At 54.4% G+C, this 23,393-nt stretch overlaps 3 protein-coding genes across 9 annotated transcripts in view; 1 reads left to right on the plus strand and 2 right to left on the minus strand.

Annotated features, from left to right (window-relative positions):
- TMEM63C (transmembrane protein 63C) overlaps positions 1 to 14,580 on the plus strand; it is a 32,695-nt gene extending 18,115 nt beyond the window's left edge. For 6 of the 7 annotated variants that reach the window (XM_086893460.1, XM_086893461.1, XM_086893463.1 and 3 more), the window contains exons 2-24: positions 869 to 983; positions 1,261 to 1,481; positions 1,803 to 1,882; positions 2,991 to 3,078; positions 4,940 to 4,977; positions 5,397 to 5,539; positions 5,849 to 5,900; positions 6,343 to 6,451; positions 6,871 to 6,944; positions 7,049 to 7,129; positions 7,266 to 7,386; positions 7,504 to 7,637; positions 7,858 to 7,980; positions 8,543 to 8,696; positions 9,225 to 9,331; positions 10,124 to 10,210; positions 10,732 to 10,797; positions 10,928 to 11,090; positions 11,319 to 11,424; positions 11,625 to 11,792; positions 12,074 to 12,189; positions 12,335 to 12,406; positions 12,482 to 14,580. In XM_086893460.1, coding sequence (XP_086749586.1) covers positions 1,284 to 1,481; positions 1,803 to 1,882; positions 2,991 to 3,078; positions 4,940 to 4,977; positions 5,397 to 5,539; positions 5,849 to 5,900; positions 6,343 to 6,451; positions 6,871 to 6,944; positions 7,049 to 7,129; positions 7,266 to 7,386; positions 7,504 to 7,637; positions 7,858 to 7,980; positions 8,543 to 8,696; positions 9,225 to 9,331; positions 10,124 to 10,210; positions 10,732 to 10,797; positions 10,928 to 11,090; positions 11,319 to 11,424; positions 11,625 to 11,792; positions 12,074 to 12,189; positions 12,335 to 12,406; positions 12,482 to 12,694 — 2,493 coding nt within the window. In that variant the 5' untranslated portion in view covers positions 869 to 983; positions 1,261 to 1,283 and the 3' untranslated portion in view covers positions 12,695 to 14,580. Of the gene's footprint in view, positions 1 to 225; positions 373 to 868; positions 984 to 1,260; positions 1,482 to 1,802; positions 1,883 to 2,990; positions 3,079 to 4,939; positions 4,978 to 5,396; positions 5,540 to 5,848; positions 5,901 to 6,342; positions 6,452 to 6,870; positions 6,945 to 7,048; positions 7,130 to 7,265; positions 7,387 to 7,503; positions 7,638 to 7,857; positions 7,981 to 8,542; positions 8,697 to 9,224; positions 9,332 to 10,123; positions 10,211 to 10,731; positions 10,798 to 10,927; positions 11,091 to 11,318; positions 11,425 to 11,624; positions 11,793 to 12,073; positions 12,190 to 12,334; positions 12,407 to 12,481 lie in introns of all 7 variants that reach the window. The other variant, XM_086893464.1, reaches the window with a different exon arrangement.
- A 2,127-nt stretch (positions 14,581 to 16,707) lies between these two features.
- NGB (neuroglobin) lies at positions 16,708 to 23,299 on the minus strand. Its single transcript, XM_086893496.1, has 4 exons — positions 23,096 to 23,299; positions 21,657 to 21,768; positions 20,026 to 20,145; positions 16,708 to 18,879 (listed from the first exon to the last, which is right to left on the minus strand). The coding sequence occupies exons 1-4, from the start codon at positions 23,200 to 23,202 to the stop codon at positions 18,733 to 18,735; spliced, it is 486 nt and encodes a 161-aa protein (XP_086749622.1). The 5' UTR covers positions 23,203 to 23,299; the 3' UTR covers positions 16,708 to 18,732.
- POMT2 (protein O-mannosyltransferase 2) overlaps positions 21,751 to 23,393 on the minus strand; it is a 38,398-nt gene continuing 36,755 nt past the window's right edge. Inside the window, exon 22 of the transcript XR_015288152.1 lies at positions 21,751 to 21,768. The gene's annotated coding sequence lies outside the window, so the exon portion shown is untranslated. The remainder of the gene's footprint in view (positions 21,769 to 23,393) is intronic.

Below are 23,393 nucleotides of genomic sequence, written 5' to 3' on the forward strand. Positions count from 1 at the left end.
CACTTATATAGCTCCTTATAAACTTCAGGCAGGCCTGAAAATGTTCTTGTCAGGATCACAAGTTCCTGAGAATAAGAATGTAGAATAGTTGCAGTTGGAAGGGCCCCATTTGAGGTCATCTGATAAAACCCCTGCTCAGGGCCAGCTTCAAAATCATGTTTGGCTGCTCAAGGCCTCCAAAGACTGGATCGTCTCACCACAGACATAGCTGTTCTTCTTCTTCAGGCACAAGAAGCAGCTGGCTAAAGGTGTTGAGAGTGACTCCAAAGCACAGAGGCAGGACATATGAAGACGAGAGACTCTGGCCCCCTTGTCCCCACCCTGTATTTGTTAGTGTTTGCTGTGCTGGTTCCCTCTCCTCATCTTTGTATGGTAAGGGCAGCAGCCGTTTGGTACTGTCCTGTGGCATCCCCATGAGAAACAGCCATGCTGGCTGCTCTAGGGTGCTCGTTCCCCAGGGTTCCAGGCACTGCAGATTTGGTGAGGATCCTCTCCTACCTAAAGCATGGTGGTTGGAAAGGTTTTGGAAACAAGCCACAGTCTTGGCTATTAATGGCCTTTAAGTGTCTCCTGCCAGTGAGGAGTCTATGGTATCAGCTCCTGGGGAAGGTGGTGGGAAGCCCGGCATTTAGGGGTTTTGAGATGCTAACTCTTCTGAAGAGATCAAGATATCTTGGAAGGAGCAATTCTGCTTAGGTAGAAGGATGAAAGGGATGTCCTCTAACTCCTGAGTCACACAGATCATGATGCTGGAGGAGGACAGCAGGCTTAGGGATATTCCATGGGCAGTAGATATCTGGCTGTGGGGACAGAAGCAAGTGCAGCCCAAGAGCCCAGTTGTCAATATTATCACTGCTGTTTTTTTCAGAAATTCAAACAAATGCTTCAGCTTCTTATTCCTGCCTGCTGACAGCACCAGGGTGGCCATGACTCAACCCAGCTTCCAAGACTGAGGGGCAGAGGTGGTGAGAGATCTGTCTCAGGTATGACAGAGACAACCAAATAGCATTGGGTTTAATGGGGTGGGGAGCAGGAGGTAGCTGGGAGCAGGACGTAGCTGTGAGATTTCTTCAGCAGCACCCTCTGCCTTGTGTCCAGAAACCTCTCCCTGAGAGAAACTGGAACTGAGGTCATCAGCCAGTCTTATCCCCTCCCTACCCTTATTGAGCTCCTCAGGCCTTGATGGAAGAGACCTGGAAGAGCCATGGCCCCTTTCCAAGCAAAGGCTTCTCCATTCACACTCCTGCCTCTGTGTTGCAGGGTGAGACCCCACAACGGTGCCAATGGAAAGCACGTACTCGATGGAGCCTGCACCTGATGGTGCTGGCCTCACCTCGCTGGATGTGCTCATCTTCCTGGACGCCCCGGTGAACAGCACGGAGGAGCAGTGCTTCAGCGCCCGCTCCCGCAGCACTGTCCTGGAGGGGCTGCCCTTTGGTGGCGTGCCCACTGTGCTCGCCATCAACTTCATCCTGTGGCTGGTGAGCGGGCCAGGAGGGTGCCTTTCTACAGGCTCTGCAGCCCCTGCATGCACTGGCAGCCACACACAAGTGCAGCCTGTGCAGCAGTGCACCTGGCTGATGGGGGAACAGGGATGAGTGCAGGGGTCCATGGGCTTTGCCCATGTCATGGTGGGCATCAAAGGACACGGGCAGCAGTGGTGAGATGATGGAGCAGGAACAGTTTGGGGTAAGAGTTTTGTATGAGCTTGGGCTCGTGAGTGAGAAGGCAGAAAGGAGGGATATGAGAAGATCCCATGGGGTGAGACCTGCAGCAAACACTTCTCTTTCTTATTCTTCCAGCTTCTCCTTCTGGTCTTCTCATGTCTTCGGAAAGCAGCCTGGGACTACGGGCGCCTGGCACTGCTGATGGACAATGATAGGTGAGGAGGATGCAAAGGTGCTGCAGGTGGTGGCTCCATTCTAAAGAGGGCTGGAAGGAAAGCCAGCACTGCGGCATGACACAGAGTTCAGCAGGTGTTCCTGTCCCTTCTTCCCACTGGGAATGGCCTGGTGCCCCCCTTTCCCATGGAGACATAGTCACCATCTGCTGCTAGGAGAGGGAAAGCCCACGCCAGCTTTCATTCCCTCTAGCATTTGGTGACAGTGTTCTTGGTGTCATTGTGGGCACTCTTGGGAAGGACAAAGAACTGTTTTTCAGTGGGGACTGTGCCACTGCCTCTTCTCCTGCCATTCTCTTGGGGTGAACAGGACTGGCCGGTGGAGGAGGCAGAGGGAGACGCACAGCAATAACACTGTTTCTCATGTCACCACAACAACTTGTTGGCCCATCATTTGGGCCAGAATTCCACAAAAATAAGCAGTGTTCTGGTAAAAGTAGAGCCCAGACCATATTTCCAGGTGGGCTCTGCTGCCCACAACAGCTTGCCTGCCAAAGCACAGCTCACCCTGGGCAACAAAGCATCTTTCTTTGCATAGGCTGGTGCACACAGAAGGGGTCTGTGCAAGGCTGGGCAGCCCACAAGAGTAAGCTTTGTTTAAGTCCCTCTTCTGCCTTCTCCCCTCCAGTTCCTCTTGACTTCTGAATCTGGAGCTGAGTCTGGTGATGAATATGTGATGTTTTCCCTTCTCCAGTGAGATCAAAGGGCAATCAAGATTAAAAATGCAAGCTCTGATTACATTCCTTTTTACTGCAAAACCATTTGAGACATCTGAAAACAGTGGAATAGAAAATATCTAGTTCAACAGTCCCTTGTAATGGAGCTAAGGCTACATCTCCATGAGCCCATCATGAGTCAGGGCCACGTAGAAGCTGGGGACACTTGTTGGTGCAGAGGCAGAAAGATCCCCCCCTTTGTCCCCCCCAAGCCCAGCAGTAATCACTGTTCCAGCCCCCGTGTAAGATGCAGGAAGGGGGGGAGGCATTTCTTGGGCTGCTGTCTTAGGAGAGACTTCTCCAAGGGTGCTTATCCTCTCATGTCTGCTGCTTCTCTTCTGTCTCCCTCCTCCGCTCCTCCCCTCACTGCAAAGCCTGACATCGCTTTTCTATGGAGAGCAGAGCGAGAAGGAAAAGTCCCCGTCAGAGAGCAGCCCTCTGGATGCTGACAACAAGGATGTGGTGAGTGCCAGTGACTGTGGCAGTGGGAACCTGGGCAGGGCTTGTCCTGGCCCAGCCTGTCCTGTTCTTCATCAGAAACCCAGGTCAGAAGTGTGAGAAATTAAATCTCCTGCTCAATACCCTTCAGCAGTGGGGAATTCCTGGAAGCTGGAGGGTTTTTTGTCCTGGATTCTTTGAGGCATCTATTTTGAATGGCAGTTTGGAGGGGATGCTCCTGTTGGCAAGCGTCTCACAGCTGCATAGCTGTTCTTGCAGCTGTGGGGACCTGGTATGGTGCATGGCCACAGCCTGGCTGCTTGTCTGCAAGGATCTTTCCCACCCTTCAGGATAAAGTCCCCCACACCACATTTCCTCTTCCGCCAGCATGGTGGAGCTTTAAAGTAACTTTTTTTGTTTTTCTACCACAGCGGGCTTTGCTGGAAACAAACACAGACGGACACATTCTGCTGCCTCTTTCTATTTCTTTTTGGCAGCAAAAGCTCAAAACTCAGTCACTGGTACGACTATGAAAAAATGTCATGACTTATTAAAAAATCTAAGTAGGAAAGAGCAAAAGAAGCAAAATCCTTGCAGGTGGCAGGAGGCCTGTTTAAAGGCTCTATACCAGATGCTCTAGGCATTGTATGAAATGTATATTGCTCAACAAAAATAAGTGAGAAAGACTACAGGGAAAGCCAGCACACTAAAGAGCAGATTTAAGGGGATTATTGGAAGAAGACATCCTTTAAAAAGTCAAACTGTTCACAAATAAGGAAAACCTCAACTCTGCCAGATTAGGTGTAAAATACACTAAGAGGGGAGAAGAGCAGTTTTGAGGAGGAATCTGTAAAGAGCATAAAAAGCCCAGAATCAGAAAATCACAGAAAGAGTAGAGTTGAAAGGAACCAATATGGGCCATCTGGTCCAACCTCCTTGTTCAAGCAGAGTCATCCTACAGTACATGGCACAAGATTATATCTTTAATATCTCCAGTGAATGAGACTCCACAATCTCTCTGGGCAATCTGTTCCAGTGCATGGTGCTTTCTCCTAGTCCTCAGGTACCTTTCCTGATCTCCAGGACTTTTCAAAGATGATCATGAGCTTTCCTGCTGTGGTGTGCACCAGCTCTCCCAGCAGTTGTGGATGCATCTTGTCAGGGCCCACAGACTTGTGGGTGTCAAGTCTGCCTGGGTGTTTTCTAACCCAATCCTCCTTCACCAGGGGAAAGTCTGGAAACCCCTGTGTGTACACAGTGACAGGGAATAAGCTAGTTAGTGCACAAGAACTTAGGTTGTCTTGTAGGACTCTACAGCAGTGCCACCTCAGCACTTGATAGTGGTAAAGGAAGTGCACTGAATGTTAGGAACTGTCATGGAAGGGGAAGAGGAGGGAGCTCTGGAAACAGGAGCCTGAAACAGTTGGTTAGTGTTTGACCTCAGCTTCCTCTGCAAATCCTTCTGTGGCCAAGAATATGCACCTGACATCCATCAGGATGGTTGATGCTTGTAGAGAGACTTCTCTATCCCTTTATACCCCTGCCCCAGCAGACTCCTTGTTCCCACTCACAGAAATTTTCTTACCACTACTTTCAGGGAGGTCACATGGTCCCTCAGGGCTTTCACCACCTGGAAGAGAGGTTGTGCTCAGCTTCCCATCAGCTCTTTGGAGTGTGTTTTCCTTGCTTCTCCTGAGGCAGCTGCCTTTGCCACTGGGCTGAGCATTGCTAGGCTGCCTTGGGCACTGCTTCCATTTGCTCAACCCCCTAGCCATAGGCACTGCACCACCTCTGCATGTTTCCTCAGCATATGTTGTGACCCATTCCCTCACCAGGGAGGTGGGGGTGGTTGCCCTTGTCTCATCCTGACTCTTTTTCCTTCTAGGGATTCTGTTCCTGGCTTCTTTCTATCTACCAGATGAAGTAAGTGTGTGTTCTTGGCATTATGGTCATGCCCCACTGCTGCCCACCCATTAGGAGCTGGTGCCCACAGGTGGTGGCCCATCACCAGGAGCTGCTGGGACCAGCAGCAGAGGAGAGCCTTCTTAAAACATCCACTCTGAAGAGAGCGGAGAGCTCACCTCTGCATTTCCTCCTGGCCCCTAGATCCTATCCCAAAGAAAAGGGCTTCAACCTCTCCTGATAGGAACCAATCCTGTAATGAGATGGCAGCTGGAGTGCTGCTCGGGTCCCTCATTCCCTCTGTGCTGAAATCATTTGTGCCACAGTCAGGATGTGATGAATTGGTGTGGGTTGTGGGAGACTGGAGCAAGCCAGTGTCCCCATGGTGGGAGGTGGTGGGGACAAACCACCAGCACTGACCCACACCTGCCTCTCTCCAGGGATGAGGAGATTCAGAGCAAGTGTGGGATCGATGCCACCACCTACCTCTCCTTCCAGCGGCACCTCCTGGTCCTGCTGATGCTGGTTTGTGTGCTCTCCGTGGCTGTCATCCTGCCTGTCAACTTCTCAGGGGACCTCCTGGGTAGGTGCTTTGCTAGTCACAGGTTGACTCAGGAGTGCCATGCAAACTTCCAAGCCTTTGAGCAAGCACTGTGCCTCTGGGAAAGAAGGCAAAAAAACCTCTCTCTCAGAAGGCCCCATGAAAGCAGGAGCCCACCATCTGCTGGGTGACAGAGGAACATAAGAGGCTGGGAAATCAGGGCGGTGGGGACTTGGTGAGGACCTGGGAGATGGAAAAGAAGGGAGCAAAGACCAGAGCAAATAACTGCAATATGGACACGCACACTGCACTGGGTTCCCTTAACCTTCTGCTTTTCCTCTTCCTCTGCAGGACACAATCCCACCCACTTTGGCCGGACAACCATCGCAAACATCCCAACTCAGTAGGTGCTCCCACAGGCAGGGGGGCTGTGTGTGCTGCTGCTGTGGTGGGCACTGCTGGGAGCACCTAGGAACAGAGCTCAGCACAGTCCCGTGCTGGGGACAGGGACAGATCCACGTGAGCAGCACACTGCTCACAGTAACTCTCCCATTTCTCTGTACTACGTGGGCACAGTCAGGGCAGCCAACCCAGTGGCATTGCTCTCTGCACCCCACTGCTGGCAGAAGTGCTCTTGGGGATGTTGTGTGACCTCATTTCTGTGGTATCTCAGTCAATAGCCTGGGTGCTGCCCCTCTAGTTCCTGGGGTGAGTGTTTGACAGCTGGCACAGGAAGGTCCTGCTGGGTGGAAGGGGTGGCCACAGGTGAGATGCTGAGTACCAGGCTCATCCCCATGCCACACGCTCATCACAGTGCTCATTGATCCCCACTTCCTCTCTTCCAGAGACCGTCTCCTATGGCTGCACAGCATCTTTGCCCTCCTCTATTTTATCTTCACCATCCTTTGCATGGCTCACCACTCTGTCCACCTGGAATACAGAGAGAATGAGAAGGTGAGAAACCAGCCCTCCTCCAACCCTGCATTGTTCAATGGACAACTTCTTGCTTTGCACAAGTGCTGATCCTGATGGGTACAGAGGTCTTTAGGAACAGCCGGGAACTGGGCTGGCAGGGGAAGGTATGCCTGATTTTGACCAGCTTCTGGATAAAGTGACAGCCTGGAGGCAAATATCTCTCTCTTGCTGTCTTCTCTCTTGAGACTGAAGCTCTGCTGTATCCATCTGTCTGGGGTATGGCATTGTCTGGCTGTGCCCTCAGGGTTTGGGACTGGGCATTGAGGAGGTCTGTGCTTACTTGCCTCCAGGGTGGGAGCTGGTGCCCCAGCTCACTGCTGGGTGGACAGGGTGGCAGCATTACATCCTGCAGATCCCTGCCCATCCTGCAGATCCCTTTGCCTCTTCTCTTCCCCCAGATTGCCCGGACACTGATGGTTACCCACATCCCCAAGGAGATCACAGACCCTTCACTTATCATCAAGCATTTCCAGTGAGTAGCCATGTGCCACAGCCTTGCTGGGCGAGTGGCAGACAGGTGGCAGGGACTGTCCCTGTCCCCTGGCTCCTGGTGCCACCATGCCCCTGTGCTTGCAGTGAGGCTTATCCCAGCTGCACCGTCACCAACGTCCAGTTCTGCTTCGACGTGCGCAAGCTGATGAAGCTGGATGCGGAGAGGTGAGTGCATGCACATCCACGTTGCCTCTGTGGGAGGGTGTACTGCTCCTGCCCACCACATCAAGGCACCCAGTCCGGGTTTATGTCTGTACTTCTGGTGCTCCCCAAATGACTTTTGCTATTGGCTTCCTGGCAGGCGCAAAGCAATGAAGGGGCGGCTTTACTTCACCACCAAGGCGCAGAAAGAGGGGAAGATCATGATCAAAACTCACCCCTGCGCCCGCATCTTCTGCTGCCGCTTCTGTGGCTTTGATGAGGTAGGAGGGGCCCGGGCAGGGCTGCAGGCAGCACAGCTGCGCTGTGGGCAAGGCAGAGCACAGCAGCTTGCCCCTGCCCCAGCCTGGTGCGCAGCACAGCCCTGGCTGCTCCCACAGGTGGATGCTGAGCAGTACTATGGGGAGCTGGAGGAGAAGCTCACAGATGAGTTCAATGCGGAGCGCAACCGCATCACACTCAAGCGGCTTGATATGGCCTTCGTCACCTTCCAGGATGAGCGGATGACAGCTGTGTGAGTGCCCCTCATGCAATGGCCATGGGGATGTCCCGCCTGTTCGTCACCACTGCCATGGGGGGAACTGGGGCACCTTGCCAGCTTTTCCAACCAAAGCCTGGCAATGGGTCGGTCTCTTCTATGCCTCTGCCATCTGCAGAGTTGGCTGTCCTGTTAGTGCTGTGGGAAGGGTCTCACAAGAAGTGAGACCTGACCCCTGTCTCCCTTCTTCCTGCAGGATTTTGAAGGACTACAGCCACATCCACTGCCGCAAGCACCCCCAGCAGTCCTCTGTCACCACTGTGGTCAAGTCACACCACTGGGGTGTTCGCTATGCCCCTGCACCCAGCGATATCATCTGGTGAACCCCCACGGCAGAAGGGAGGGAGGAAGGGGGAACAAGCAGACAAGGAGAAGCCCATGTCCATACCCATAAGAGCCCATGTACATAGCTATAAGGAGCCTATGCCCATAGCTATAGGGAGCCTATATAGCTGTAGGGAACCTGTGTCTGTATCTGTAGGACACTTTCCTAGGGTGATGGGGGCTGAAAATCCCTCGTATTGCCATAGCAGAAGTCAGCAGGGGTGATTGTGGTGATCACCACAAGGGTGACAGGGCCCAGCCAGCTGAGACTGGGGGTGATTGCCAGACTGATTTCTCCAGCCTGATTCCAAAGCCTCCCAGTCATATGGACCTCCACTGTGGCTATTCTCTGGCCCAGGGGGCTCTGCATGTGACAGCAAAGCAGTTTGGGACAGGAAAAGGGTGAGCTCAGAACAAAGTCTGCCAAGATGGTTGGTGCAGATAGGAGGAGGCAGAGCTTCACGAAGCTATGATGGGAGGCCCAGGACACAGGGATTTTCCTCCTTATCATGTCCAATGTCCAAATGTCCTTATCATGTTGTGTTTTCCTCTTACAGGGAAAATTTGTCAGTCCGTGGCACATCATGGTGGGTGCGATTCATTCTGCTTAATATCTGCCTGTTCGTCCTTCTCTTCTTCCTCACTACGCCAGCCATCATTGTCAACACTATGGACATGTTCAATGTCACACACCCTGTGGAGAGTCTCAAGGTAGTCCCTAACCCATGCCACTTTCCAGGCTTATCTGTGATGGGGGGTGGGGGCACCAGCTCTACACTGTCCTAAGAAGATGAGCCATCACTAGGATGAGCTTTGATGAGAAACAAAGTCATTGATGAGGTCATGTCTCTGCTTGCTATCCATCCCCTTCTCCTTGTGTTTCCAGTGGCAGAGCCCTGGGGCAGCACCTGAGCTTTGGGGCTGGTGTCCATGGAGGCAGGCAGGTTGCTGTCCATTCAAAAAGAAAGGTCTGGAAAGAACTCAGGAGTTGTTACAAGCTGCCAGCAGCACAGCTACTTCTTACTCATTGACCTATGAGCTTTTGGATGAACACTGGGGCTCAGAACACGGCTGTGGTGCCTTTGGCTGGCTTCAAGTTCTTATCTCCTAGAACAAATGCTCCTGCTCAGGGAGGGGATGCTCCAGCCCACCTGCTGCATGCACCATCATGTTCTGTCTCCAGCATGCCTGTGCTCTGGTGGGTTGCTGAGGGGGTGTTCGGCATCTCTCTTCTTGCAGAACCCCATCATCACCCAGTTTTTCCCCACGCTGCTGCTCTGGGCCTTCTCAGTCTTCTTGCCCTTCCTTGTCTACTACTCAGCATTCTTCGAGTCTCACTGGACAAGGTAATGGGGCTGGCCCCCACAGACCCCAGGGCTGCCATAGATGGGAGGAACTGCAGTGGAAGGGGAACCCACCCTGCAGGGAGGCAGGCAGTGAGCAGTAGATCCCCACATTAGAGCAGAGCCCCTTGGGTGTTTTTCTCCATAGAAAGAGCCCCAAGGCCATGCTCAAAGCAGCCATTTGCTTCCCATAGTCCTGAACACTTCCAGGCTACTGACAAAGTCAGGTGGTTTTAAGATGGATCTGAAGAAGTTTGTAAGAGGGATGGCGTGATGGTGGACTGGAAGCAGCAGGGGCATACCAGGCATGCTTCCAATCCTCCAAGGCAGAGGTATGGGTTCAGGATGCTTAAAGTAGAGGAAACTGCCCAGCTCCTACGATATGCTCTCTGTCTTGACCTTCCATCAGCCCCAAGCTCTGTGCCTGGTCTGATAAATCTTTACAGGAGCTTTGTCACCACCTCCCTTCCTTTTTCTGGGGGAAACTGGAGGTCATGGACTCATACTAGACACCCATCTGCCTCTTGTTGGGTGTCTATACCAAAAGGGATGGTAGGAGAGGGCAAAGATGAAGGAGGTGAGAGCTTTCACTACAGCAGATTCCTCATGGAATTCCACCTTAGCCTTGAAGAGGCTTTGCAAGGCTCCAGTGGATGCACAGATCAAATGCACACAGTTTTGTGGGGCATGGAGTAACTCCTTGGTGAAGAGCGAGACCAAGCCCAGCCCTTCACCCCACCTGCTGCTCTTTCCCAAAAAAGTGCAATGTTCTTTTCTTGTCTTCCCTCTCTGCAGGTCAAGTGAAAATCAGATCACCATGCACAAGTGTTTCTTCTTCCTGGTGTTCATGGTTATCATCCTGCCCTCTCTGGGTCTGAGCAGGTATGGACCACCCTGCCATGCTGCTGTCCCTGCTCACGAGCTGGCAGGATCACACCCAGGTCTCTCACCCTGGCAATCTAGCCCCATAGGGCTAAGATCCCATTGCCTCTGAAACACAGCAATCTTTGGGGAGGAAAACATTCTTTAGCAGTGCTGAGCCACTCACACATGGTCACAGATAGAAACCTTCCCTGCAGAGGAGTGGAGCAGAGCAGTTTACCAGGCTGCCACAGCTGACCCAAGGGGGCTGGTGGCAGTGATCAGCTGCTGCTTGATTTCAGCATACCCCGAAACGACCTGGTCAGGTATCTTCATAGCTCCAGCTTCAGCAATCCTGGCCATCCAGGAGGCAAGCACACACTCCACAGTGGTCTTGTGTGGCTGTAGGAACTGTTCTGGCAGTGTAGAGTGCAGAAGGTCTTGCCACACACAGGACAGGGAAAAGCACATGCCTGCTGGGTGTCTCACATCACTCTGTAGCTCCCCCTCTGTCTGAACTGCTCCTCTTCTGTTCCCTCCAGCCTGGACCTGTTTTTCCGCTGGCTCTTTGACACCCACTTCCTGGATGAGGCTGAAATCAAGTTCCAGTGAGTAGCAGGAAGCTCCCAAACTTCCCAGGCAAGCGGGAGCACCTGTTGTCCACAGCCAGCAGCTCTTGCAGCTCCTGCCTGAGCATCCTCTCACTCTCACTGTCTCACCTCTCTGTCCCTGGGGCAGGTGTGTTTTCCTCCCAGACAATGGCGCCTTCTTTGTCAACTATGTGGTCACCTCCAGCCTGATTGGGACGGCCATGGAGCTGCTGCGCATCCCAGGCCTCCTGGTCTATACTGCTCGCCTCTGCTTTGCCAAGTCTGAACCTGAGCGGCTCCATGTCAAGCGGGTACGTGGCTCTGGCCATCCGTGAGCCTTTGTGACCCCTAGCACAGCAGAGGTGCACTCATGGAAACTCAGGCTGATGTGGTTCTGTGGGGATGCTTGGGGGGACTTCTTTAGGCCTCGTGGGGGCTAGTGGGGGTGAGGCAGTCCTGTGGGTGCAAAGGCAAGTGCAAAAGCAAGTGCAGGCTTTAAAGTGACAGAGGCAGCAATGACACTGTTGGTTGTGCCCCAGAGCCAAGCATACCAGTTCCAGTTTGGACTAGAGTACGCCTGGACCTGCTGTATCTTCTCTGTTGTCATGACCTACAGCATCACCTGCCCCATCATCGTCCCCTTTGGTGAGTATGATCCCATGCCCATGGTCCCAGCCATGCCAAGAACAAGGCTGTCCCAGCCACCAGCAGCAGCATGGGAGTGCAGGCTTCCTGCATGGCATAGGAGGGCACCTTGGACATCGTCCTCAGGGCCTGCCCTGCTGTCCCTATGTCCTGGCTGTCCCCATTGCCCTCCACCCAAATGGCTTCTCTTGTCCCATCAGGATTGCTGTACATGCTGCTCAAGCACATGGTTGACCGGTACAACATTTACTACGTGTACATCCCCACCAAACTGAACCAGCGCCTCCACGTCGCCGCCATCAGCCAGGTCGTGGTGGCCCCCATCCTCTGCATGTTCTGGCTGCTCTTCTTCTCCGTCCTGCGCCTCGGTAGGGAGAGCTTGGGGCTATGCTCTGCCACTGCCAAGGGGTCCTGTCTGATGTTTGGGGGTGATGAGCCACTGGTGTCACCCTTGAATTAGGCATGGAGTGGAGGGTGGTAAGGGGCAAGGTGTTGTGAAAACCTGGCAGATGAAGGAGTTGTCAGCTTGTGTTTTGGGAAGAGGGTTGAGAATTTCTAAAACCCAAAGTAGGCACCAGCCTGGGGCTCAGCTGGATATGTAGCAGGTTCTTGGAGGCTTATGTGCTGCCCCAGTGTCTCTGTGCTCTAGGTCCCACTCGGCCTGTCACTCTCTTCACCTTTGTGGTCCTCCTTTCCTGCATTATCTTCTCCTTCTTTGGCCTCTGCCTGAAGAAGCTGCAGCCACGGAAACCGTCTAGCTACCAGGTGGGTGCAGACAGACACCTCCTGTTCCTTCATCCCAGTGCATCCCCTCCTTGCTTTCCATGGGGAGTCTGAGATGGCACCTGGCTGTCCCTAGCCAAAGCTGGTACCCCAAACCGTGATTTCCTCATGTCTTACTTCTCCTTAGATGTCTGACCAGTCAGAGGGCGCATTCAATGACGTGGAGCGGAGCAGCGTTTCCTCCACCCCAAACTCCAATGTGAGTACCCCTCTGCAGCCCTGCTGTGGCCTCCTGCTCTGCTGGGTCCTGATGGCCCACTGCCCCCCGGGGCAGCTCTTTGTGGCCACTGTCCTGCAGGAGCCTGAGCTGAGTCTGACGCCGGCAGCCTCTCCGGCACACCAGTCCTATGGCACCATGGGCAACCACCTGGAGCCAGCGGAGGATGGGGAGGATGGGGGGCTGCAGAGCTTCGAGACAGAGCTGGAGACAGTGGAGGGCGAGTACAGGAGCGGCCCTGTGATAGAGAGCCAGGCTCGCTACCAGTGAACATCCCCGCCACAGGCTGAGAACAAACTGTGCTGAGAGCGGAGAGCGTGCCATGGGGCAGGAAGGAGCCTTCCCTGCACTGCTGGGGGCTACCTTGCCAATGGGGCAGGGGATGACAGGACTGACGTGAGGGAGACCCCATTGCATGGGCAGTGGCAGGAGGCTCGGATGGTCCCTCCCGCTGCCTGCACTGGCTGAGCCCCCTAATGTGCCCCTGTCCCCGTCTGCCTCATCCAGCACACAGTGGGGAAGAGGGGGTGCAGCAGTGTGGGGGGAGGGTCTCTCTGAGAGGCCATGCTTTTGGGGGCAGGAAGGAGGCCCTGACCCCTCTGAGAAGAGGGAGCAGCCCAGACAGCCTAGATGAGTGTGCCTGCCACCACGCTGTCCTCTGGGTCCTCAGTGGCAGGGGATGGCCACCCCTAACCCTTGCATCTCACCCCATCCAGCCACTGCTCAGGCAGCTGTCCTGCTGGCTCCCCTGCTGCAGGCCTGCTGCCCCTGCTTTGCCCATTTTAGCAGGGACTGCTGACATGTGTGTGTTTTGGTGGAAAAGGTGAGTGTCCCTACATCTCCCAGCAGAGCCCCTACAGCCCTGCACCAAGGCAGGCATCAAGTGCAAGCTCAACTCTTCCTCAACCCTATCCCCCCATCTTGCTGCACAATGCCTGTGCCCTTGGGCTCTTGGAGAGAAGCAGGAGGGCAAGAGACAAGTGTGTTTAATGGCTTTGAGGACAGCTCCTTGTCACTCCTCTTCCCTGGCAGCACCCCATCATTCTCATGCTCTCACTGGGGTGATTATCTGCCCATGGGACCCAGAATAGCTCTGTCCTAATGCAATGGAACAGGGGGGGCAGGTGTAGGCTGGCAGGACCTGGACTTCCAGGTCCTCCTGGTCCACCACATCCTGTCTGCTCTTGTCCACAAGCTGTAGCTGTGGGATGCTCCCCCAGTAGCCACACTGCCTCTCAAGTGTGAGTCCTGCTGTGATTAGTGTTAATGCACCATTACCTGCCCAGACAGCATCTCTAGAGTTTTCCAGCTCATCCAGAGCAGCTGTGGTGGCCCCTGGGGATGAGGGTTTATCCTCATCCTGCTCAGCTCCTCTCCCACCATAGCCCACCTGGCCATGCTGGCTCCTCACTCAGCCCTGCTTTGGCCTCAGGGCTGATTTTCCTGTCCCTGATTCTCCTGCTAGCTTCAGAGCAACTAGAGTTGCACCGTCCCAGGGCAGTGCAGGGAGGGAAGGGAGGAACGTGAAGCTCTGCCAGCACCAGGGCTGCTGGCATGGGAAGTGCTGTTGTGTAAAGGCAGGTGCTCAGCCATGGCACTGGTTAGCATTAGAAGTGCCACTGGAGGGGGGACAGTGTGCCAGTTCTGGGCTGGACGGGAGGTTAAAAGGCAGCCCAGCAGTGAGAGCATCAAGGGGGCCCTTAGGACATTCCTGTGGGGCTAGTGGGTCTCAGCTCAGCCGGCTGGCAGTCCCATGGCCCCCATCCCACCCACGCTCCTGCATGCTGGGGCGGTGGCTGCAGCACACTAGTCACAAAGTGGTTGCCTCGGGGGAGCCTTGAGCTCAGATGCACCCTTCCAATCCCAAGAAGTTCCCTGGGGGGTTTGTGGCCTCCTACCCAGGTACCCCCATGGCTGCCCACAGCTCAGCTGCTCCCCTCACTGCCTGCTCCAGAGGCAGCCCCAGGCAGGGCACGGGGATGCTGGTGGCCTCTCTGAGGGTAGAAGCAAGTGCCTGCTAGTGGCACTGTGTCCTCAGGAGCTCGGGCTGCTGGTCTGATTGCCCTTGGCTGCCCCACTGTAGGAATGTGCCAGAGGTCTGTACCTTCTTGTGATTTATTGCTATGACCGTGCCTTGAATAAAATGACTTCACCCAGCTGCTGCCTGGCGTCATCACACCCATGCGTCTTACGTGGCACCGCTTTAGGGGCAACCCTTGCCACTGGAGCAGTTTCCCACCTGTGGGCTGCTTTTGACCCTGTCTGGGTATGTCCTGCAGAAGCTTCAGTGGTAAGGAGACTGCTTGGACATACCCCCACCTCTAGACTGCCCACTATGATCCCCATAAAAACAAACCCCAACAAATGGGCAGAAGCAGCAAAGTTTCAGGAGTGGAAGAGCACCTCACTGTGTCTCAGGCACAGCCCTTGGCACCATCCTTCCATTGGGGATGAGTTGCAGTCCTGGGACAGTTGTGCACCTTTTTTGCCCACCTTCTGTCAGCAGTCAGCTGCCAGAGAGCTGGCTCAGAGCACCACCAAATGTGCAGATGTTGCTTGAAGGTAGCAGGATGGTAGCCTGGAGCTCTGGGACCACAGCAAGGGTTGGGGCAGGAGGAACCCATCCCATCTGAAGATGGAGCAGATGTTTCCAAAGCTGAACTACTCACCAGCAAGTCCCAGGGAAGGGGGTGAACACCACTTTGGAAGTCCTAGATTTTGAGAGAACAGTGCTCATTTCTGGCCTCCGCCCTCCCAAAATACACACTATTTTTACCTGAATTCCTACTTGAACGATTTGCCTCTGGTTTCAGCAGGTTCCTCCTGCTGGCTCCTCCACAGCTTCCCAGGGGTGAGCCCTGCCACTCTGGTTTATGGCACAGGGCAAAAGGCATGGGGAGGGCTTCCCTTTGGATGGAAATCTGGAAAATTTAAAACCCAGCACTATGCTCCTACAGAGGCCCCCCCGTAGTTTGTAATGAGTGGTAAAGAGAGTTAACACAGGGCATTGCTGTGCCAGGGAGATGGGCAGGAGCTCTGGCTGCGAGCAAGGGTTGGAATTGCCCCCGGTGGCAGCTTTCCTAGCCCTCACAGTGGGCAGCTCATCATGGCCTGGTGAGGGGGTGTCAGCCCCATCCCACTGCACCTCTGCCTGGAAAGCCGCTCAGGAGCTTGCTCCCTGGTTGCAGCCTGCACAGGCAGCATCCCTCACAGCCAGGGCCCAGCAATCCCATGGAGTCTCCCATTGTGCCAGCTGGTGGCAGGCAGTGACAGGAGCGTCCCCTCTGGGCAGCAGCCACAGCAAAGGGATAGTGTGTGGGAGCTGTGGCAAACCTTCCTGCTGGCACAGGCAGTCAAAGATGGGAGTGCCGCTGGAGGCTGCCATGCTGGCCCTTCCCTGCTGTGCCAGGTTTGGGCTCCCACCACCAGTCCTGAGGTCAGGACGAGCTGGAAAACTTATTTTATCAATTACCCAAAGGGAGTATTTCTTTGCATCCAGATCTCTGTTGCTCTCCTTGCCCTTCACAGCCCACCATACATTGCCTTATGGAACAAACCCATCCTAAACCAGCAACATGACTCTCCCAGGATGTTTTCCCTTCTCACCTGTTATGTGGCTGGGATTTCCAGCCTTTGGGAGATGCTATTACAAACCTTTAGCTGGCTTCCCCACTCCAGGCACCATTCTTCAGCATCAAGTGCCCAACTCTCACAGGGCTGGAACCCATCATATCAAAGCTAGAACACGCTAGAAGACAGAACTTCCTGCATCCTCACCAGCTGCTCCCTGGGCAGGGCTGCTGGAATGGCTCCATAATCCAGCTGGCAGGGTGGATGATGCACCGTGGAGCCAGACAAGACTTCATTATGAGGCCATGCTCTGCTGCTGCAGATGACCAGCAGCAGGTGACCAGGTGAGCCAATGCTGTCTCAAAAAACAAAAGCAGCAGCTGAAGAACAGAAAAAGGATTTTTAGGCTGATTGCTCAAAATTCTGATTCCATTAGAGATTACTATACTTGAAGGGTCTGAGCAATCAATAGCTGGGTGTCTCTGTTAGCCCCTCCACTGCTCACCCGTTCAATGACCAGGCACAAAAGCTCCCAACACATTTTGCTGGTGGATGCCCTCTCGTATCAGTCAAGCTGCACTACACAAGTGCTCCAAGTGACCAATATCTTCAAGTTAGAATCAAAAAGAAACCAGTAAACCCCTCTCTGTCATCCTTTTTTTCTGGTCTCCTTGGGCCTTTTTCATTAAAATAAACACAGGGCATCAAAAATGTCTAAGACTCACTGTTGTTTTTTAATAAACAGTACAGCTGGGTATAAGAGGCACACAGACTAGTTCAGTTCTCTTGGGAGTTACACAAAATGTGGCACAGAAGAGCAGAAGTCAAGGAGCTGGGAAAGCTAGAGGGAGCAGGGATTGTTTGGGCAGTAACACCCACACCCCACCCATCACACAGCTGCCTGCTTGTCACATGGAGCCAGAAGGTGTCCCACTCCCACGATGCTGAAGGCATGATGCCCCATAACAGGGTTGCAAAGAGGACATCCCTATTCCTGAACCCTCCCGCCCCATACAGTGCCATCAAAGCTAGTGACTCATGCCAGCCCCAGCTGCTCCATTCCTCACTGCTGGGTACAAGAATGGGGAGACTTCACCTGACCCAGCTGATGGAGAGAGCCAGGACACACCACCACACTGCAGAGGCACAACATGGTCCCATGGCGAGGACAAGGAACGTGGGGATGTTCACAGCCTGTTTGACAACACCTATTAGCTTGCCTCCCAAACACAACTGGAGGGCTTTTTGCTTGCTGGAAGCTCATGGCTCCCATCAGGCCTGGTGGCAGGGCACTAGAGACGCATCTCACAGGGCACCCCATCATCCCTTCCATGGCATGGGCCTAGGAGACCTCAGCCTTCTCCTGCCCCAGAGTGGAGGGCATCTCAGAAGAGGAGGAATGTGTCTTCAGAACAGGACCATCTCAGACCTCAACACTAGGCTCCTCCTGTCCTGAAGATGCAAAAAAAACGGTGCTGCCTGTAACTGAATAATTTCTCCATGTCCTTGCTCTGGTGCTAGTGGTGGCTAGAAACATGGTTCTGTTTGTTCCACAGTGACTTCCCCATGAAGATGAAGTCTCCTCAAAATGCTCAAGTTCAGCCCCTTCACAGAGCCCTCAGGTGCTGCCTCTCAGCAGTTTTCTGGGATTTCTCCTAGCAGATGCTATCTCCTCATTCCTGTGAGGGTGAGGAACTCTGCAGATGGGCACCGCGAGCAGCTGGGAAGTGCTCCAGATTCTGACAGCAGCAGAAAGATTCCAGCTATGCATCCTCTGGCCAAGAGCCAGAATTTCTGGAAGCTGTTGCTATGACACAATTGCAACCTTCATTTTTATTTTAAGACATCTTTTCCTTGGATTTGCTTTATTTTCCTTAACACAAAGCAGTAAACAGACATTGCTACTGCTGCTGTTGTTACTGCTGCATTTCAGATGGCTCTAAGGCCAAATCAACACAAAGCCTTTCAGCTGGCAGCCCAACCCTGCCAAAAGTAGTCTCACCTTGGGATGAATGTGACACCACTGCCTGAAGCATCCATAGGAAGCCTACTGGGCTGTGGCCAAGCTGACACAGGGGAAAGCCAGGGTTTCCATCTTGGTCAGAGGCAAGGCAGAAGAAAGCACCAGGGTTAACTATCTGGTAGTGATATATTGACGAAGGGAGAGGGGGGAAAACTCTCTGCAAGGTTTGAGAACAGCCACATGATGTGACCAGCTTTGCTCTCTTGCTGCCTTTTGACTTGCATGGAGCCAAATCTGTCACACAGAACCAGGTACAGCAGCACAGGAGGACCAAGCAGTGTCAGACACAGCAGGTAAAGCAAAGCAAATAGGATTTCGGGCAAATAAGCCCAAGAGGCCTGTGCCAGCTGTCACCTACAGGGTGGGTAGCAAGAGGAGGGCAGATGAGCAAGCTAAACCCAGACTAAAACCCAGAGTAGGTACATGGGTGTTGGTATTCCTGAAGGAACCTGGGGCAGGGTGGCACACCTGTGCTGTGGCACTGCCAGGCTCTGCTGCAGGGACATGCCCTGCCAGCCCTCAGCAAAGGCAGAGACACACTCGTGTTGGAGCAGGGTGGAACCACGTGAGAGCCCCGCAGCACGTGCGAGTGGCAGAGGCAGCCACGGGCTGGTGCACACAGAAAGACAGAGGTGGGGAGAGGCAGCGAGTGTGGTGTGAGACTCCCCGTGCCCAGGACAGCCGCGTGGTCAGGGATAGGGATGGCTGGCAGGATCTAGTCCCCTTCTGGGAGGGTCTCCCAGCCACGTTGCATGGCTTTCACCACAGCATTGTAGAGTTTGCTCCAAGCTTCCTGCACCTCTGGGCTGAAGGCAGCACCAAGGCATTTCTCCAGCATGTACAGCAAGGACTCGCCAACAGTCTGCAAACCAAACAAGGAGGTGTCAAGCTCAGCACCAGAGGATGACATTCAGTCTCTTTTCTTACTTCACCACCTTTTTTGACTTCTCCAAGTGCAGGGCATCTGCTCCTCTTCCACCAACAGAGTACCAGGCCCCTCCAGTCCCTGGCTTATCAAAGGGGGCTCAGAACCAGCCCATGTCATCCTCTTCCCCTGCCCTATGCTGGCCCTCACCATGGATGAGTGCAGAGTGGAATTCAGGGAAGATGTGCTGACACTGCACAGCAGGGGAGATGTACACATCCAATTTCTGTGGCTCCCAGGTGCAGGCAGCTGGCCCTATCCCTTGGCATAGCAGTGGAGCAGCAGAGCTGAGCAATGCTCTGATGTCAGGAGAGTGGATCAGACTCCACGCTGGATGCTTAGGGCATGTCTCAGTGCCTCTCAGGCTTCTCCAGAAGGCACTGCTCCTCACAGAGCTGTGAGCAGCCCCAGGCAGGAGCACTCCCACACTGAGTGCAGGGCTGGTGGGGACCACCCCCACAAACAGAAGGGACCCTGCTCCCTCTGAAGAGGACAAAAGCTAACAATATCAGGAATGAGCCATGTGTGGGTTAGGAAGCTTTTCTTCAACACACCCTTCCCCACCGCATTTCTGTTCATGACTGATAGCAGGAGAGTGATCAAGGGTTTAATATGGAAGATGCTTGGGTGTTATTGGCATGGAGAAAGCAGGGGCTGAGGTTCAGCAACTCCATCCCAGTGCAGACACAGAGAGCTGGATGCTCCCTTCTCCAGGCATGGTGAGGTTTGCCCAGAGCATCAGATGCAAAGGACCCAGGGCTAAGGCTGAGCCTGTAGCCCCGTGGCACAGGAGAGACTGCTTTAGTGTCCTAAGCCACAGACTCCTTCAAACAGTGCAAATGCTTGGCTCCCATCTATCCTTTCTGCATGGGCTTACTGGGCAAGGTCAGAAAACAAGGGGAGCTCAAGGGTTTCCCTCACTGAGGCAGTGTCACTACACTGGTATCAGCACCTTGGACAGGCTGCCCTGAGCCATCAGCTTTCTCTCCAGACAGCTGAACCCAGAGAAAGGATGAGGACAGTGAGGGTTGCAGGCAGGGGTGAGCAAACACAGCCACAGCGAGACGAGAGAGAACACCTCACCGAGAAAGACTCAACCTTCACACCAACTGCCTGGTGCTTCTTGCCAAGGTTGCAGAGGTACTCTTCCAGGCAGGACAAGTTCTCCAGGTGGCTCACAGCAGCATCAATCACCAGCATCACCTAGGGCAGGAGCAGAAAGGCAGAATTACATTAACAGAAAGGTTCAGCTTCACTCCCAGAGGAAACCAAGTGTCTGACCCTCTACCTCACCCTTGTCAGCCTGACCCCCTCCCAGCCCAGATGCCCTCTGAGCTTTCCTTTGCTGTCCTGTGATCCATGTGTCTCATCAGTGGGGCTGGCAGCAGCACACACCACATCCTCCCATGGACACTACCAGAGGTGCACAGCAAGCAGCACTGCTGACCACCCTGTCACTCAGAGGGACACAGCCTACAGCAGAGCAGCTGCAGGTTGAGATCTAATGCTGATGCAGTCATCACAACTCCTAGGACCCCAGGACAACTGCATGGGAGCCACACAAGTTGCCAGGACTAGAGTTTCCAATGCCAAAATGGTGCAATTATGAATAAGGCCACCCCAATTCTAAGATCAGCCAAGGTATTTTGCAGAGATGGGATGGAGAGCACAGCCAGGTCTCTTGACCTGGTCTGGTAAACCACATACCATAGCCTCCCAGGAGCATTAAGAGTCAAATGGAAACAGGACGGAAAAGATTTAATGAAGGATGAAGGGAACAGACACAACAAATTAGAAGAAGATATTAAAGCCAGGGCATGGTTATCTTGGCAAAGCCGAGAGGTGATAGAATTGTGCTCTGTAATTTCAACAGGCAATTTATCTCCAACAAGAGCAAAGAACTATTTCAGCTCAAGGCAATAATCTTAACTTTGCCAATAAAGAGAGGCTGGAAAATAACAAAAAGCTTGCAGCTATCAGAGGAGCTCAGTCCTGAAACAGCCTTTTAACAAGGAATAAAGACAGGCAAGCAAAGAACCAAACTGGTTTAAAGATGGAGCCAGGCAGCTTATGAAGGCATCTGCAAGCCAAGGCTGTGCTTTGTCCCGGTGTGGCTTCTCTTCAGGGCTCAGCAAAGGGTCTCTGCTGCACCAGGTGTAATGTGCATGCATGAGCCTCTCCTCAGCATTGCTCCTTTCTCTGCTTGGGGGGAGAGCTGTTCTGCAGCACTCCCTCAGAGGCTCTCTGAGAGGTGCTGTGGGCCTTCTGGCTCTGCAGCTGCACCAACAACCTCTCCACACCAGTGGGTCCAGGGTAGCCTGGCCCACTGCACAGCTCTGTGCCACCTCCTGGTCAGTGTGTGGCCAAGCAGAGAGCTTCAGTCCTCATCTGGACACAGGTGAGCTCCCTGAGGCACCTCCACAGTAGGAGAAAGATTCTTTCAGCTTTCACAGGAAGCAATCCACTCTCCGATGAGGGCATGGAAATCAGCATGGTGCCTCTTAGCCACCATAACCTGCCTTCTCATCCTCTCCCCACTGTTGTAGGACACTTTGTCCTGGCCTTCTGCTGCACGAGTAACCACCTGCAGTTACCATCTCAGGAGAAGACTTCCCATGCGTTCCGTGGTCAGATACACCACAGTCCCAAGTCATTGCCTAAGTTTCTTCCTCCATGGAGGCTGTGCTCCAGCCATGCCACAGCCCCTCTCTCACCTTCCTGATGTGATCCAGGAACTCAGGGGCGGAGAGGCACTCCTGAGGGCTGGCAAACTGCTTGCAGTTGTACTGGAAAAGGGGCAGCAGGTCAGGATCCAAGTCAAACAGCCTGCAACAGCAAGAAAGAACACTCCATCTTCTCACTTCTTCAGCTTTATATAAAGTCCCACCCACCTCATCAGCAGTACACCCACAGCTCATTTCTGCCTCCCTTCCCACCTACTGATCTCTCGACATCTGTAAAAGATCCAAAAGTTCTGAAAAGTTTTAGTTTGGGGCAATCCAGATTACCTGTAGACAGAATCCTTTGTGTTTCTCTAACACATAACCCTAGCCCTTGGATACATATTTATGGCACCCGAGAACTAGTCCCAGCCCTCCGGAGTTTCTCCCAGCCTGGCGCTTCTCCTCAAAGTCTCAACTGTTGTCTCAACTATTCCCATTCCCACTTTTTGATCCCCTTGAATCCAAAAGCTCCCAAATCAGGGAAGGCTTCCAAGCTCCAGCAGGCACGTGGACCAAGGGGAGCATGTACAAACTCAGCTGATGCCCCACTCCCTGACACCATCACCAGTTGCCATTTCCTCTCCCCCTGCCCCATCCTCCCTTGCCAGTGTATATGTCAGGCACATACGGGACTCAATAGCAGCCACCCAGGTAGATAAAAGAGGCCACTGGTAATTCAGGCAAGATAGTCTCTCTTCTCCTCATCCTGCACATCAACTACTGCACCCCTCTCCCCTACATCGTTCTCACTGCTCTACTCCTGTTCTGGGAGATTTGGATCCCTCTCGTTCCAGAAGCTGCTCATCAACTCTCCAACTGGCCATTTTAAACGACTTTTCATCGATCTTTCCTTTTTTCCCTTCACATGATTGATACATTAATGTGCTGAGGACAGGCAAGAAGCTGGGTATCAGCCAATCCACCCGGCACACCATTTCCTCTGCCCTGCGACTGAATCCCTCGCTGGCGGCCAGGTCCGTGCCCGGGGCTGCACAGCGCTCCCCGACCAGGGAACGATCGGGGGCTCCTTCCCCGCCCTGCCCGACGGACACACAGCCCTTCCGAGGGGACAAGGCAGGGGATCAGCGGGCAGGAACGCACAGAACCTGCCCGCCGCTCCTCTCTCACTCTCCGTCTCCGCGCGGCCAAGTTCTCACTCGCCAAGGAAGGGGAAGGCAGGGCAGGGGAGCGAGCCCAGCCCTGCCCCACGCCTGCCCCACGGCCCCGGCGGCGGAGCGGCTCCGGCTCCCCGCCGGCCACGGGAGGGGAGAGAGGCCAGGGGAGCGGAGCCGGCCAGGAGCCACGGCCAGGGCTCAGGCACAGGGCTCAAGCACGGGCGAGCGTTCCTCTCGAAGAAGCGGAGCCCGTCCATCCCTCCCGCGCTGGCTGCGGGCCGGGCCGGCTGCCGGTGGCCGCATGGCGCCGCTCACCTGCTGAAGAGGACGAGGCCGTGCTGCACGGGGCTGCCGCTCAGCCGCTGCCAGCTCTCCCGGATCAGCGCTCGCTGCCCGCCCGACAGCTGCATCCCGCTCTCCATGGCGGGCCCGGGGGCCCTGCCCCTCGCCGCCCGAGGCGAGGCGCCGGTGCCGCGGCTCCGCGGGCGGAGGGGCCGGCGAGCTGTGGCCGCCCGCCCCTCGCTGGCCGGGGCAGCTCCGGCGCTGCCCCCGCGCCCCCCGGGCTCCCGCCCCCGCTCCGCCCGCCCGCACCGCCGAGCCGCTGCTCCACCCG

The sequence above is a fragment of the Cyanistes caeruleus genome, chromosome 6 (assembly GCF_971803275.1).
Source record: "Cyanistes caeruleus chromosome 6, bCyaCae1.hap1.1, whole genome shotgun sequence".
Lineage (NCBI taxonomy): Eukaryota > Metazoa > Chordata > Aves > Passeriformes > Paridae > Cyanistes > Cyanistes caeruleus.